Here is a 15,327-nt window from a genome sequence, read left to right as displayed (position 1 = left end):
AAGGTCTCCGGGCTTCCTGCCTCCATTCTGTAAGAAGTTGAGAATTCAGAGGCCATAAAATAAAGCATGACAGACCCAAAGCATGCAGCTCCAAGGTTAGAACACTGCATAGATGTCAGCCTTGAAGGCCTGGTGAGCTAGTGCATTCTCACTGCTTCTGAGGCAGGTCTTCTGTGTGAAGGAAGGGGCTGGATGGGACAGGGTCCCCTACCCTGGACTTACTGTCCACAATTGGAAGCTGGTCCTAGCACCAAGTTCTCTTTGGGAAGCTGTGACCCATCAACACATTCCATTCATTCGTTGGTTGAAAGTAACTCTGACTTGTTATGGGCCAAGAAGGATTCCAGGAAATGAAAACAGATGCCATTCCAGCCCCCATGGCACTTCCCTTCAGCTGGGGGGGCGGCCATTGAATGGGACGAGTGAGTAAAGGGTGGTGAGGCATCCGAAAGCAATGCATTCACCGGGAGAGAGGGTATGAAATATTCGATAACGGTTGGAGGAAGCCTTATCTGACTCAAAATGTCTCCACTTTTCACGTTTGAGTCAGCCACTTGGGGAGACACATCAGCCCTTATAGACAGTCTGCTCTTTTGAAAATAACTGTCTTGAAAGCTGTGTTCTTCACCTTGCATTTCTAGGTGCTGAGACATGTTATTAAGGGGCCCCTTTGGAGTCCTTTGTAAACAACACTTGTGTGATGGGCTTATGCCTTGGGTTTTGCTGTTATTCTTGTTTTGCCTGGACTAGATTGAAGATCACTGGTTTAGGTTTGAGTCCTGGACCCTAAGCTGGGCTGGACAGGAGACTAAGGCCCAGAGCTTGGCTCCTCATGGCTTGAATCCCCCCTCCCATGTCTCTTGGGACTCGGTGCCCACCTCTCTCTGTACAAGGAATGTGTGAGGCAGGGCTTCTTCATGTGGGGTCCTGAGACCTCAAGCCTCAGAAATTCCATGACTTTGCGCTTCCTAATCATGCAGATTCCAGCTGCGCATCCCCCTCCCCGTTCCTTGAACCAGCTCAGAGGCAATGCCTGGGAATCTCCATCTTAGCCAAAGGGCCAATGACTATTCTTGCACAATAAAGTTTTAGACATTTTGGTCTTTGGGTACTCGGTGAAGGCAACACCCTTTATACTCAAGCTCTGTAGCATCCTGGAGAGCACATCAGCCTAGCTCGGCCAGCTGTGGAAACGGGAAGGTGGAGGCCTATCTTGCAAACGCAGGGCCAGTCTTTCCTGCCTCCTTGCCACTGCTCCCTGTGGCCTCCCCTCTCCTCTCTCTTTTCCAGGACCCTCCCTACACTCCAATCCATTGATATCTGCCTTCTGGAAGGCGTTCTGTGTCAGAAACGTGCCCCTTCTTTGGATGTGCCCCTTCCTGTGGTGGCAGTTTAAGCTCCTTTAATTATAGGATTCTTTTGTTAAAGGAATTGTAGGCCCAAGCAAGCAGGTGGGAAAGAATATCCCAGGGCCTCTAAATATCGTTGAGCCAGCTGCTCTGTGGATAACAGGGGGTCAGTCCTTCAGTGCAGGTTCAGATAAAAGTGTCTGTGTCATCAGTGACCGGAGACCTACCATTGCCAAGGCAGTGACAGGAGACTGGGAAGGGAAGTTGGGGGGGGTCCCCTCAGCCCAGAGGGCACTGTCACAGGGTCTGGGTGTGAACTCAGGGAACACAGTCTCCCACAGCCTATGAAACACACACTTCCCAGAGGAGTTGGCGGGACGTTCTGTCCAAGTCAGAAATCGGGGTCTCAGTTTTCATACCTCTGTGTGACAGTTTCCCCACAGGTCCCAGCCAAGGGGGTTTGACTAAGATTCTTTCTTCCCAACCTGCTTTCTCCAGACTGATAGAATCAGTTTGTCTCAGTGCCTCTGGCCTGTGCTCTGCCAGACTTTGATCCTTCGGCTGCTTTCAGCTGGCCCTTCCCAGAGGGCTGAGATGTGGCAGCTCTCAAGACCTACCCCTTCTTAGATTTCATCTGATTCTGCTCCCTTGGGGAGGGGCCCCAGGGCAGCCTGCCACTCAGTCATCTGGGCCACCGCCTCATCAGGTCAGCCAGGCTTGCCCACTGGGAGCTGGGTCCCCAGGAAATTACAAAGTGGTCAATGGGTCGGTTGATGACTTAGTTTTGAGTGCTCTTTACTTCCTTCCCTTTTATCCTGCGTGCCCGTGTCGACAGATAAATGGGCACAGGAGTCAGAAATCAAAGAGCCCGCTTTGTTTCTGATAAAGCTCTACTGAGAACAGTGGCTTGGTGCTGAGGCCAACTGGGGCTTCCTTCTGCTTCCCTGATCAGTTGCACCACCCTCCTCCCAGGCCCCGCCCCCTATGGGGGAAGGTGGTCCTTGTACTGCCCTCTCTCAAGGACCCCTGCATGCAGGAAGGATGGAAGAGGCAAGGCTCACCTGGAAGCAGGACTGGCCTCACCCCCAGCACCTGGGGTAATGAACTTTCCCACGGGGTGCACACTGCCCACCCCCACATTAGCTCTTGGCTGAGAGGCTGGGCTCAGAGCACAGGGCAAGACAGAGGCCACCTTGAGCAGGTTGCTGGCCACCTTTCTGTTACTCAGAGGGCAGCATATCAGATACGCATAACAAGATAGTAAGAAGGGTGAGTAGAGGGGAGAGTGCGGGGAGAGTCAGGCAAGGGTACTCCAGTCATGCTCCCTGCTGGGGAGGGACGGACGTCCCATTCTTCTTCCCCACCTTGGAAACCCAAGCACAGAGGAGTAGGATCCCCACCTGCCATCAGGACCCTACATAATGTCCATTGGTTAAAAGGCTGGCTGGGAGTTCCCATCGTGGCGCAGTGGAAATGAATCCGACTAGGAGCCAGGAAGTTTAGGGTTCCATCCCTGGCCTCACTCATGGATTAAGATCTGGCATTGCCATAAGCTGTGGTATAGGTCGCAGACATGGCTTGGACCTGGCCTGCTGTGGCTGTGGCATAGACTGGCAGCTGTAACTCTGATTAGACTCCTAGACTGAGAACTTCCATATGCCACGGGTGTGGCCCTAAAAAAGCAAAAAAAAAAAAAAAATTAAAATTTAAATTAAAAAAAAAAATGCTGGCTGAATGCATGTGACTCCATAATCTTTGAGGAATGAGGTGAGCACTGGCTCAATCACGGGTAGCTGCCAGAAGGTAAGGACTTTCTGCTCCCCTGAGCTGATGCTTAGAAGAACCAGGACTGTGGGGAAGAAAGGCTGCTTGTTCCTTTCTTCCCAGTTGTCTGGGACTCCAGCTGGACCACGAGGTGAGGCAAACACAGTTGAAAGTGATCAATAAAAGGCCACAGCCTTCTGATGGCTAAACTCATTGGATACCTTTATAAATGCTCTTCGATTAAGAAATTTGCATTTTATTTCAGAAAGCCTTTGACCAAAATTAATGATTTTTCCATTGGAAAATTTGCCACCCTCTCCTCGGTCGAGCAAAATGTTTCCTTGAAACCTTTCATTCTCTTCCATCCTGGCTACCCAGCAGTGGCTCTTCCACTCAGTGACCCCAGGGTGATCATGGTAAATCTATGTCTGCCCTGGAGAGCTGCGCCATGGGGGAAAGTGCGCTAATACAGTTGATGGACCTGCTGCTTGTCCATTATAAAGCCCTGACCACATCCCGCAATGTGTTTCCTTATGGTCTGTGGACTCAGGCATGTGGCTTGAGAATGTATCACATTCGCTTTGAGATAGCATGGGATTAGCAGCTGAAACAAGAGAGCTTTGGCTTCTTGGGAAAACTTCTAAAGCTTTGGCAGAGTTCATGTAAAAAATTTTTCTTTCTTGCAGGAACAGATAAGATTATGACCAGTGTTGCTGATCATCCTATGCCAAACAAAGTTTCTGTGCTTTCCTGTAAAGGAGCTGCACTGGAGAGAAATGAGACCATCCATGAGTTCCTTGGCTTTGAATCCCAGTTTGTGAGCTCTTTCAGCACCCATCTCTATGAGTTCAGTGGGGAGCCCTTGTTACCTTCTGTCCCACATAAGGCAAAGAGAATTGTAATTGGACTAAATCAAAGGCCCACAATTGCTGGATGGAAGATGAATCAAAGGTGGTCCAAAGGCACTTGCGTTTGCTAGAATGGGAGCAGTCCTTCTGAGTTGCAGACATTTAGCCACGAGGGCAGGGGGCTCTTTCTTATGGACCATTTGGACAACTGAAGAGCCACACTGTGAGGCAAAGGGCTGACAGCAAAGGGCCCTGCTAGAATTCAGTGTGGGAATTAAAACAGTGAATAAAATAGACTCGATCCCTGTCTTATGGAGCTAACATCCTTGTGGATAAAAGTGACTCGCTTGGTCTCAGGCACTGTCTGGGTACCTCACATGTATTGACCCATCCAGTCCTCACACTCACCCTGAGCACAGGAACTTATTATCATCCCTGCATAACAGATAGGGAAACTCAGGCACTGGAGAGTTAAAATGACTGGCCCAAGGTCACATAACCAGCAAATGGCAACTTAGTAATCTCAGACTTTCAAGTGCATATGATTCACCCAGGGAGTCTGGGTTGTAAAGCAGCTTCTGACCTGGTAGATCTGGGTTGGGGCTTCTGCAATCCTGCACTTTTGACAAACTCCCAGATGACCCTGATGCTGCTGGCCCATGGTCCACACTTGGAGTAGTAAGGCTCTGGTCCATGATTGGCAACCCTGATCTCCTGAAAACTAAGGTCCTCGGAGATCCATTTCCTTCTCACTTTGGTGTTGTCTTCATTAGGAGTCTGTGGTTCTCCTAGCCTAGGCTCAATTGGTTGGAGTTGAAAACCTTTTCAAGCTAATTCAGAAGAGAGGTGGGGGATGTTTTAAGGACACAGAGCTCATGGAATGCAAGCCTAGCAAATAACACATCGGCCTTCTTGGTACCCAAAGGGCCATCAAGATCGAGGCCTCTCACCTCCACTTTCTCCTGAAGATTCTGCCCTCTGTTCCATTCAGCTCACCTGTTTTCCAAATGTGGCTGCGCATCCCAAAGTCCGCAGGCTTTTTCAACCCCAGGGCCTACAACCACTAGATATGCTCTGTTTCTTAGCTTAAATTCTTGAAGGGAGCATCTGACTAGTTGCTCTGGAAGTAAGCAGATTACAGGGGCTCTGAGTACACAATAAGCAGGCACATTAAGCAGGAAGGATGACGGACAAATTGTCTGACGTATCTACCATCACATACAAGACCAAATATCCACTAAGAGTTCATTCCTGGTTGTCTAGATTGCTTCCTTTGTGGGACCAAAGAAATAGATCATTCATTTATTTCCTGGACACCTACCAGCTGCCAGACAGTGTGCCAAAAGATGGTGATATGGAGGTAAAAGCTTCCAGTTTTAAGGAATGTAACCAGCTTCTGGTTTTAAGGAATCTAGGTTCCACTGAGAAAGGTGTTCTTTTCCACTGAGGTCAGACTAGCTTGTAGCAGAGCGAAGCCCTCCTTCTGAGAACAATTAGAGAAGCTGAAAAAAAAAATCTATATCTCAGCTTTCCTAATTACTTATTTATATTTCATAAATATATTTGTGTTACATAATTACACAATTATATATATGCATATATATTTCAACTGTCTTAATTGTTCTCTGAAGGACTACCTAGATTGATATTGTACAGAGAAGCACAGTGAGTGAGCTCAATTTCAGAGACACCGAAGTCTAAGAAATTCAACCATTCTTAAGCAGCACTTGTTGACAAAAGTTATGCAGAGAGTGACAAATCAGGTTTTTTAGGAGCCGAGCAGAGCTTCTGGCAGTTCTAACAGTGAGATGAAAATTGGAAGGGCTGTGATAAATACCTGAGGCTTTCTCCTGGGGATACCTGAAGTAAGGGCAAATCCGAGATAGACTATGCCCTATAAAAACTAAAACCCAGCTTCTAAATAGTTCAAACTGTCATTGGATTAGATGGTCATCCCCCTACTCTAGTTTCCTACCAGGAAAATAAAATTTTATCTAGAGTCCATGATATTCCATATACCATGTCTGGCATTCAATTAAAAAAAATTATCAGGGAGTTCCCGTCGTGGCACAGTGGTTAACGAATCCGACTAGGAACCATGAGGTTGTGGGTTCGATCCTTGGCCTTGCTCAGTGGGTTAAGGATCCAGTGTTGTCATGAGCTGTGGTGTACGTTGCAGACGCGGCTTGGATCCCGTGTTGCTGTGGCTCTGGTGCAGGCCAATGGCTACAGCTCCAATTAGACCCCTAGCCTGGGAACCTCCATATGCTGCAGAAGCGGCCCAAGAAATGGCAAAAAGACAAAAAAAAAAAATTATCAGGCTTGTCAAGAGACAAGATCAAAAACATAACAGAAATAAGCCTATGGGTGATGCATATGTGGAAGTTATCAGACATGTATGTTAAAATAATATATGATTGAAAAAATAGATGACATGCTGGAGATATTCACTGGAGAGCCAGAATATTTAGGAAAGAATTAAAAAGATGATCTATAACTGAAAAAGAAACATTAATGAAATGTTAAACTTAATAGGTGGGTTTAACAGCAGGCTAGACACTGGTGAAGAGAAGATTAGTGATCTGTGTGGCAGATCAGTAGGAAATGCCCAGTGCAAGTGCTGGAGAAAAATAAAAATGGACAATTCAGAATTGGAATCCATGACAATAATAACATAATTATTATTATATTATTATATCTCTTTGTGGGAGAGGCAGTAAGTCAAGTTAAAATTTCAGATCATCTTTGCCATATTCCTTACCTCTCATGTTGATGTAATTTTTATTCCAACCACCTTTGTCTTTTTATTTGGGCTCCAGATTCTCCTCTCCAGAGCTCTTTGTTGTGGTAGCCACTGACCTCGTGTAGCTATTTAAATTTAAACGAGGAGTTCCCTTTGGGGCTCAGTGGAAATGAATTCATCCAATATCCATGAGGATGCAGGTTTGATCCCTGGCCTCGCTCAGTGGGTCAGGGATCTGGCATTGCCGTGAACTGTGGTGTCGGTCACAGATGTGGCTAGGATCCTGCATTACTATGGCTGTGATGTAGGCCAGCAGCTGCAGCTCTGATTTGACCCCTAGCCCAGGAAGTTCCATATGTTGCAAAAGCAGCCCTAAAGCAAAACAAACAAACAAAAGGCAAAAAAAAAAAATTAAATTAATTAAAATGAAATACAATCACAAGCTCAGTTCCTTAGTCCCATGTGGACAAGCCGCGTTTCACATGCTCGGTGTGCAGTGCAGACATAGAACATTTCCATCATCTCAGAAAGTTCTGTTGGACAATATTCTCATTCCCTGGCATTTTTCATTTTTCCATCAGGTTAATTTTTAGATTTTTGCCTCAGATTATGTTATCCCCATGCATGGAACCTTTCCATGATTCCAGACTCTTTAGTATGAAGTTCAAGGTTTAACCCAGTGCGACTCAATTCTGTTTCCCTGACTGTTGAAAGCAGGTGCAGGGAATTCAGGGCTCAACCACTGATGGATAGTAGACAAAATACTCTCAAAATCAGATGCCTGCTGCTGTGTGACCGACTTACATAGAGAATGGTGCTCAGAGTACTGACCCTGAGTCATCAGATGATCTCAGGCCTCTCTATCTAGGGATACCCAGGCAAATACACTACATTTTGGAAAGATGTCCACTAAAATGGTAAAAAAAACGAGTGTTTTGGTTCTTGGAATTTTCCCTGGGGAACAAGTGTATGGGCCAATGGGACTTCTACTGAACTGAGTCCCAGCAACTTAATTCCCCTCTCTGGTCTCTTAGTTGTTATATGTAAATCCATGTGCCTTTTCCCAGCAAGTGAGTTGTGACAATTAATGTGGTTTTGCAAATGTGAAAATTACTTTATAAATGTAAGAGCTGTATATACCATATGATACTATTTTGCACTGAGGTGCGCCAGCTCCGTAAGCTACTCCATTTCATGCTAGGCCATTTCTTTTTTTGTCTTACAGTGATTTCCCTCAAAGCTTCTGAAGATTCATCCTTTGAGAAAAAGAAAGAGACCTGGGCATTTTTTGAAGGTAATGCTTGCTTATTTCTCTATTATAAGATGCAGCCTCACTTTTAAATAATAGGAAGGGAATCGACTAGGAAGAAAGGACCCTGACTTCTTAGTTTGGCCGTAACATCAAATGGTTTTTTTGCCCCAAACTTATGGAAAAGTAGGTTGGGAACGTCTGATGGTATCAGTCCATGGGTTTTGAAAGAGTAGAGGTAAAAGCTCCAATCTGCACAATTTGGGGTTGTTTGTTTTGTTCCAAAATTCCTACTCCTAAGTGATATAAGGGAGGGATCTTCAATATAGAAATGCAAAGTAGATCTACTGTGACTAATTTTATCTCAGGTTTCTTAAGGGATTCGGCAAACATTTGTAAATCTTAAGCAAGTGACTATTCAATCCATGTTAGAATCACCTGCGAGCTTTAAAAACCCTGATACCTGTACCACATCTCTAGAGATTCCCATTGAGTCAGAACTTGCTAAAAGCTCTTCATGTGATGTCAGCATGTAGCCATGGCCTTAGAGAGGTGTTTCCTAAAGCTGGTACCAGAGCAGCAGCAGCAGCAGCAGCATGATATCAGCATTAGCATGACTTACAAGACTGCTGCAGATGCACTGTGTCGGATGCTGCCCTTGCGTATGGAGTCAGAATCTTGGGGTACCTGGCCAAGATCTCCAGGTGACTCTGATGTACACTCAGACTGGAGCTGAGGCAGGAGGTGATTTTGTCCCTTTAGGGGACATCTGCCAACATCTGGATACATTTGTGGTTGCCACAACTAGCATTTTGGTGCTCCTGCCATCTATTGGGTAGAGGCCAAGGATGCTGCTACACATCCATCATACAACACATAGGTCAGCTCCTGACAACAAAGAATTATCTGGCCCCCAAAGTCAAGAATGTCCGAGTTGAGAAAGTGTATGGCCTAGTGCATGGCAAATTCACAGAAATTATTTTTGTAAAGTGGTTGAGGATGAGGACCGTAGCAATGAAAGAAATGTACTTCGTGAGTTCTCAGGCAGAGCCTATAACCAGTAAAAACAAAACAAAACAAAACAGATTGATGTTAAGATGTGATCACTGTGATCCGGAAATTGTGAAGGACGACATCTTGTGAAGGCATTGCATTTTTTGATGATGGGTGGACCTTTCTGAGGGGATCTAAGGAGACGTATGTGCTTTGGGGATTTACCTTTTGTTAATTCAACAGGTGTGGTTGCACGAGAGCTTGCCCTTGGGGGAGAGCCCTTGGATTCACACCTACCTCTTCCAGGAGCTAGTTAAAACCAGCGGATTTTATAAAATAGATGATTAATGAGAACCTGCTGTATAGCACTGGAAAATCTGCTCAATAGTTGGTAATAACCTGCATGGGAAAAAAGAATGGATATGTTTATATGTATGACTGATTCACTTTGCTGTACACCTGAAACCAATACAACATTGTAAGTCAACTCTACTCCAATACAATTAAATAAAAAAAGCAATGGACCGAGGCACTTTCTCTCTTAGAAAAATGTAACTGTAATTACAAACATGGTTTGCAAACCATAAGATGTCCCTCAGGTAGGCCATTAGGATTTATTGTTTTGTTCTGCAGTCATAAATATTGCATTTCTCAGGTTGCACTTTAACAGTGATTCTTTGTATTCTTTGCTCTTTCTTCTGCACATTTTGTAGATGGCTTTTTCTTTACTTGATGACCTTCTCCAAGTAAAATAATCCCCGATTCCTTCCCCTAGCCTCTCAGTCAGTGAATGCCTATTTGTTAGCAAAGGGTTGAGTGACTTTCCTCCTCATAGACTGAAGGAGTAGAAACAGCAGTTGAGGTACCCAAGTTTCTGAGGCTGCCCTATGACATAGGCACTGAGATGGGGTGGGAGTCTGGAGATGTCCTGGGGCTCCCTAAGGTGGGTCACTGGCAGGTGTGTCAGCAGGAGCCTTGTTTCTCATCAAATGCATAAGGATATCCTTGGGGGGGGATGGCAGACTCTGGGCTGCCCTCCCCCCACCCCCGCCCCCAAGAATCTGTCATTACAGCTAGGTTCTTTGCACTTAACCAGGGCTTGAGGTATTTCTGATAAAAGTGGTATGAAGACTGTACCAAAATATGGTGGCATAGGGAGTTCCCAGGGTGGCTCAGTGGTAATGAACCCACCTAGGATACATGAGGATGTGGGTTTGATCCCTATCCTCACTCAGTGGGTTAAGGATCCAGCGTTGCCATGAGCTGTAGTGTGGGTCACAGACGTGGCTCAGATCTGGCGTTGCTGTGGCTGTGGTGTAGGCAGGCAACTGTAGCTCTGATTTGACCCCTAGCCTGAGAACTTCCAAATGCTGCGGGTATGGCCTAAAAAGCCAAACAAACAAACTGTGGCACAAAACCCAAGACTTTATATATTTGGAAGGATTATAGCATTTAGTCCCCACACACCTTGTGGCATAATCAGCATCTCTAAAACACTTTGTCTAATTAATCATATTTTTTGATTCACATGTGGCTACAAAATATCAGGATTACTCTTGACCTAACTGAACACAAAATCTGTAGCCCAACATGCACTGTCTTCTCAACCCAGAGAAGCAGGTCCCTTCAGAAAAGCAGAACTGGAATTCCTGCTCTGGATCCTGCCTTGGAGCAGCTGCTTCCAAAGTGCTCTTTCCCTGTGATTTCGGCAGCAGCAGCATCTATGGGTTTTGCTTTTTTAACCCAGCCACAGTGTTGGCGAGGTCAGGGGTGCAGTTGAAATTCCCTGGCGCCTGATCCCAGGCCTTTGCCCTTTTGTTCCTAGAGAGGAAAGCTGCAGCAGGGCTTGAGGACGGATATCCATCCTCCTGGGGCTTAGCCTGGCCTGGCTGCGTGCCAGCAGCACAAAAAGAAAAAAAGCTTTGTCAGGCCTCTTGGCGAGATGCTGGAGTGAGTTAAAATCCCTCTGGGCTATTGCTCAGGTATTTCTCCCCAAGCAAGATGTTATTACCAGCTAGATAAAAAAATTAGTAGAAGTACGAGGTTTTCACGACAGAACCGCCATCTAAGCTTTGTATTTGCCCTGGAAATGTAGAGGATGGACGTTGCCTCTCTGGATTTTCTGGTGGTGGGGGGGATTGGGTTCCTTCACTGTGCCGAAGAATGCTGGGGTCACTGGGTTTCAAAGCCATGCTGAATACTCCAGCGGCATCAGGGTTGCCCGGCAACAGGTGCACCGTCTGCCTTTCATGGGGGCTGCTCTGCCCTGCCTGGCCTGGCGTGGCATGGCTTTCTGGGACGTTGGGAGTTGGCTTGCACACACTGTGCACCCCGCCTTGGCCTCCCTGCCGTGTGCACATCCCTCCAGCCTGCCGGCCTCACCATCTGCTTTGGGGAGGCCTGGACTGGGGGCGGTGGGGAGATGCTTTCTGCATGGCAGCTTATAGTTGAGTCTGACAATGACATTGGTGCCTTTGGAAGACCAATGGCAGGAGAGGAAACCGCAAATGAATTCGGAGAACAAAATGAGATTTTTAGAATTATTTTGAGTGTTCAGGTAGAGGTGGTATTTTAAAAGCTAAGCCCGGATTTGGTTAAGTACAGATGTTTTGTTCAATTTGGGCCTGAAGGCTTGGATTCAGCCTCAGGGCAAGCATTGTTTGACCTGATATGAGTTTTAAAACCTGGTCTGAGTTATAAAACCAACATTTATAATTAAAGAGGTGTTTACATGAAAGGTGAAAGTTAGGCAGGAAGATAGGGCAACTTGGGGCAGGTATTCCAGCCTGAGAATGGTGTCTGGAGCTGCCCTGTGGCTGCCTGTGTCGCCTGAGCACAGCTCGCTCTAACTTGCTGCCAGAAGGTATCCATGGAGGTTAGGCATTTGCGACCTTGTCTTAAATGGCTCAGGGTTTAACCTTTGATTTCAGAGAAAGACAGAGGAGGCGGTTTGAGCATTCTGAGTAGATAACAGCAGGGCAGTTGCCTTTACGCAGCAAAGGAATGCTTGGAACAGAGGAGAAAATCAGAACTTGGGGTATTGTCTGCTGCTTAATCCAGGGAAACTCTGGTGTTCTTTTTGAGCTTTTCTCTTCCTACAAGGTGACACTTTGTAATGTTTCTGTGGCTTCAAGAATATAACAGAGAGCAGGCATGATCCATCCTAGGCCCGTGGGGACTCCTGTGCGGTCGGCTGGTGCCTGCTGGCCAGTGTGCACAGCCGCAGGGCCTATGCGTTTGGCGGTGTAGCTGAGCCTTCCGGACTGGCCAGATGTTTTATGATTCTGTAGCCACGGCTGCCTGCGGAGGCCCCCTCTGTGCCACGTTGAGAAGGCTGTGCTTTGAAACCATCACGTGGGCCTCTCGGAGCCCCTTGCCTCCTGCCTGAGAGTGGGCCACAGATGTCTGCAGTGTCCTTCTGGGGACTCTTGTGGGAGAGTCTCGCTGTGACATTGTCCCCCTTTGATTCCTACAGTCCCAAAACCAAAGAAACAGTCCTGAGGAAGAGGGGAGCTCGTGGGTTAGACCGCTCTGCTCCAGTGGCACAGAAACTTCAGGAGGAGAGTTTTTCTCTCCATCCAGGACGGAAGCGAATTGCTGTAGCCTTTTGGTCTGGGGGCCTGCATCTCAGAAGCCCTTTGAGGCAGATGCTGTGCCCACCAGCTCCCATTCTGTCTGCCTGGCATGGTGACTACATTGTTTCCCAGCCTCTCATGCCAGACATGGCTCCGCAGTCCTATTCCTGGAGTAGTTTGCTCAACGGTGTGTAAATCCTGTTCTGGCCATATGTTCTCTGCATTCTGGCCCGTCCTGTATCCTGTCATGAGTCCCAGTCTGTGACCTCTGTCCCTGAGAGTTTCATGCTGTTTAAATGGAGGCCCAAGCCTGTGTCCCACTCACAGGATTTTCTGTCGTATGAATGTGCAAAGCCCACTCATCCAAGACACAGGCATCTAATTAGAAAGGCAGTTTGATCTTAGTTAGAGGAGAGGGTTTTCTCTATTTCCCTCTCAATCTCCTCATACCCCATTGAGCTTCTTGACCCCTGTTATCCGGCTTTTCCCTGCTATCTCACTGAATGGGCTTTCCTCCAGGATTTTTCCAGTAGCTTCCTAGTGGGAAAGCCCAGTGGGGTGTTTCCAGCAGCACTTGATGCTGTTTGGGCATCTTTTTATAACGTTCTACTCTCCAGGCTTCTAGGATGGTCACCAGTCCTCCCTGGCTCCCGTGACTGGCTCTTGCTTCCTTTGTAGGCACTTCCTGGTTCCCACCCACCTGCCCTGCCCCCTTAACTGCCAGCACAGGTGCTCCCTTCACCTGCAGCCTTATTCGGCTCTGCTTTCTCCTTAGCTTATTTTCAGCCTAGGTTTCTGTGTTGCCTTTTAAGACACCTACTCCAACTAGCTTAAGTGAAAATGCTGTCTGAGCGTGAAACCACGGGAGACGCTGCAAGGGCAGAGACCACCCCGGGCCCCTGGGGTGAGGGCCTGGGCCGGGGGAGGTCCAGGGAACCCTGGATGTCTGATCCCATCCCATTCCCAGCCTTCTCTCTCCTTGACCTGCAGGCTCAGCCCTGAAGCCAGCCACCCTGGCAGGCTTCATTTTTCAACTTAAGGACTTAACCAACTGCTTCTCCAGTCCTGAGGTCTTTAGGAAATGTGTGTTCTTGCTGACTCAGCAGTTCTACTTCTAGGAACTTTAATCTTGAGCACACGATGTGAGAGACTTATTAGGTTTAAGATTGTGGAGGCTCATCACAGAATCATTTATTATGGGGAAGTTAGGAACACTGTGAGTAGCCAACAATAAGATATTATTGTCACACGATGATCTATTAACATGACAAACTGTTGTCGTAGTTTTCAAAATTAAAATCATTTTTTGAAGACAGCTTAATGAGAAAATGAGCTTCAAAGAAAAAGCAAAATATGAAAGTGTGATCTTAATTTAAAAGTATATACATATACATCATAAAAGTGCACAGATGTTAGCAGTAGTTGCCTCGGAGTGATGGATGGCTGATGACTAATTTTTCTGTTTTTTTTCTCTCTATTTTTATTCTCTCTCCCTATTTTTGCATTTTCTGTGTTATTTTAACTACAGCTCACCACAGAGGTCCAGTCCTCTGGGGAGCCCCTCCCAAACTCCCCAAGCTGGATGGACTCCTCCTCTGTGTGTTCCTGGTCCTGGGCACATATTTCTATGGTTCACATACCACAGAGCCTGCTGATTTCTTGACCAGAAGACCTTTGGATGTTCATTGTTGTATTTCTTGTATGTATAGGACCAGGATGAATATATCTATTGGCTAAAAAAATTTAAGTCAGCAGAGAAATATGTTTGCTACCTTCAAACATTTATGAATTTCAAATATCTGCAGCTTTGGGCTTCATAGGAGCTTAATGCTTCTGGTTTCCCTTTCACTTTCTGAGGAGTTTAGGCATTTTATCAATCAGATCGATGATAAGGTTGATCCTGGAATTTAAGAAATGGATGTATATTGTTAGGGTCATGTCCCCCTCAAATTCATATATTGAAAGCCCAGACCCTAACGTGGTGGTATTAGGAGGTGGGTCTTTGGGAGGTGATTAGGGCATGAAGGTGGCGCCCTCATGAATGGGATTAGTGTCCTTGTCCTTATTAGTGTCCTTATGAGAGCTTGCTTGCTCTCCCTCTGCTCTCCTCCATGTGAGGATAACAAGAGACACCTCTCCAAAACAGGAAGATAGTCCTTACCAGACAGTGGATCTGCCAGTGCCTTGATCTTAGACCTCCTAGTCTTCAGAACTGTGAGAAATGCAGTCCTATAAGCCACCCAGTCTATGGTATTTTGTTAGAGCAGCCTGAACTGAGATATTCATGCACATGATATAATTTTTGGAACATAGAACAAACTTATCTGGGGATAACTGTAAATTAACATATCGTTCTAATAAATAATACAGAGAGATTGCTTGTACCAGTTGGTACCCTTTTATCCAGTTTCTCCTAATGGTATCATCTTGCAGAACTGTGGTATAACATTGCAACCAGGATATTGACCTTGACACAGAACATTCCCAGCACTGCACGGGTCCCTGACAGCAGGACCCATCTTTCTCCCATCCATGCCCTCCTTAATAACCCTGGTGATCATGAATCTCTTCTTCACGTCTATCAATTTGTCATTCCAAAAACGTTATCTAAATTGAATCATAAAGCATGTAACTTTGGGGGATTGTTTTTTTTCACTCTGCATAACTGTCTGGGCCAATAGTTAGTTTCCTTTATCACTGAGTAGTGTTTCATGGTGTGGATGGACCACAGTTTGTTTACCCATTCACCCATCAAAGGGCATCTGGACTGTTTCCAGTATGCAGCTATTATGAATAAAGCTGCTGC

The 15,327-nt window shown here is 46.3% G+C and overlaps 1 protein-coding gene across 4 annotated transcripts in view; it reads left to right on the top strand.

Annotated features, from left to right (window-relative positions):
• Positions 1-15,327, top strand: part of VSTM4 (V-set and transmembrane domain containing 4) — an 88,524-nt gene that overhangs the window by 19,296 nt on the left and 53,901 nt on the right. For all 4 annotated transcript variants that reach the window (XM_001924660.7, XM_013983435.2, XM_013983433.2 and 1 more), the window contains exon 3: positions 7,930-7,998. In XM_001924660.7, coding sequence (XP_001924695.3) covers positions 7,930-7,998 — 69 coding nt within the window. The remainder of the gene's footprint in view (positions 1-7,929; positions 7,999-15,327) is intronic.

The sequence above is a fragment of the Sus scrofa genome, chromosome 14 (genome assembly GCF_000003025.6).
Source record: "Sus scrofa isolate TJ Tabasco breed Duroc chromosome 14, Sscrofa11.1, whole genome shotgun sequence".
In the NCBI taxonomy this organism is placed as follows: domain Eukaryota; kingdom Metazoa; phylum Chordata; class Mammalia; order Artiodactyla; family Suidae; genus Sus; species Sus scrofa.
This window is presented reverse-complemented; position numbering and strand designations above follow the sequence as displayed.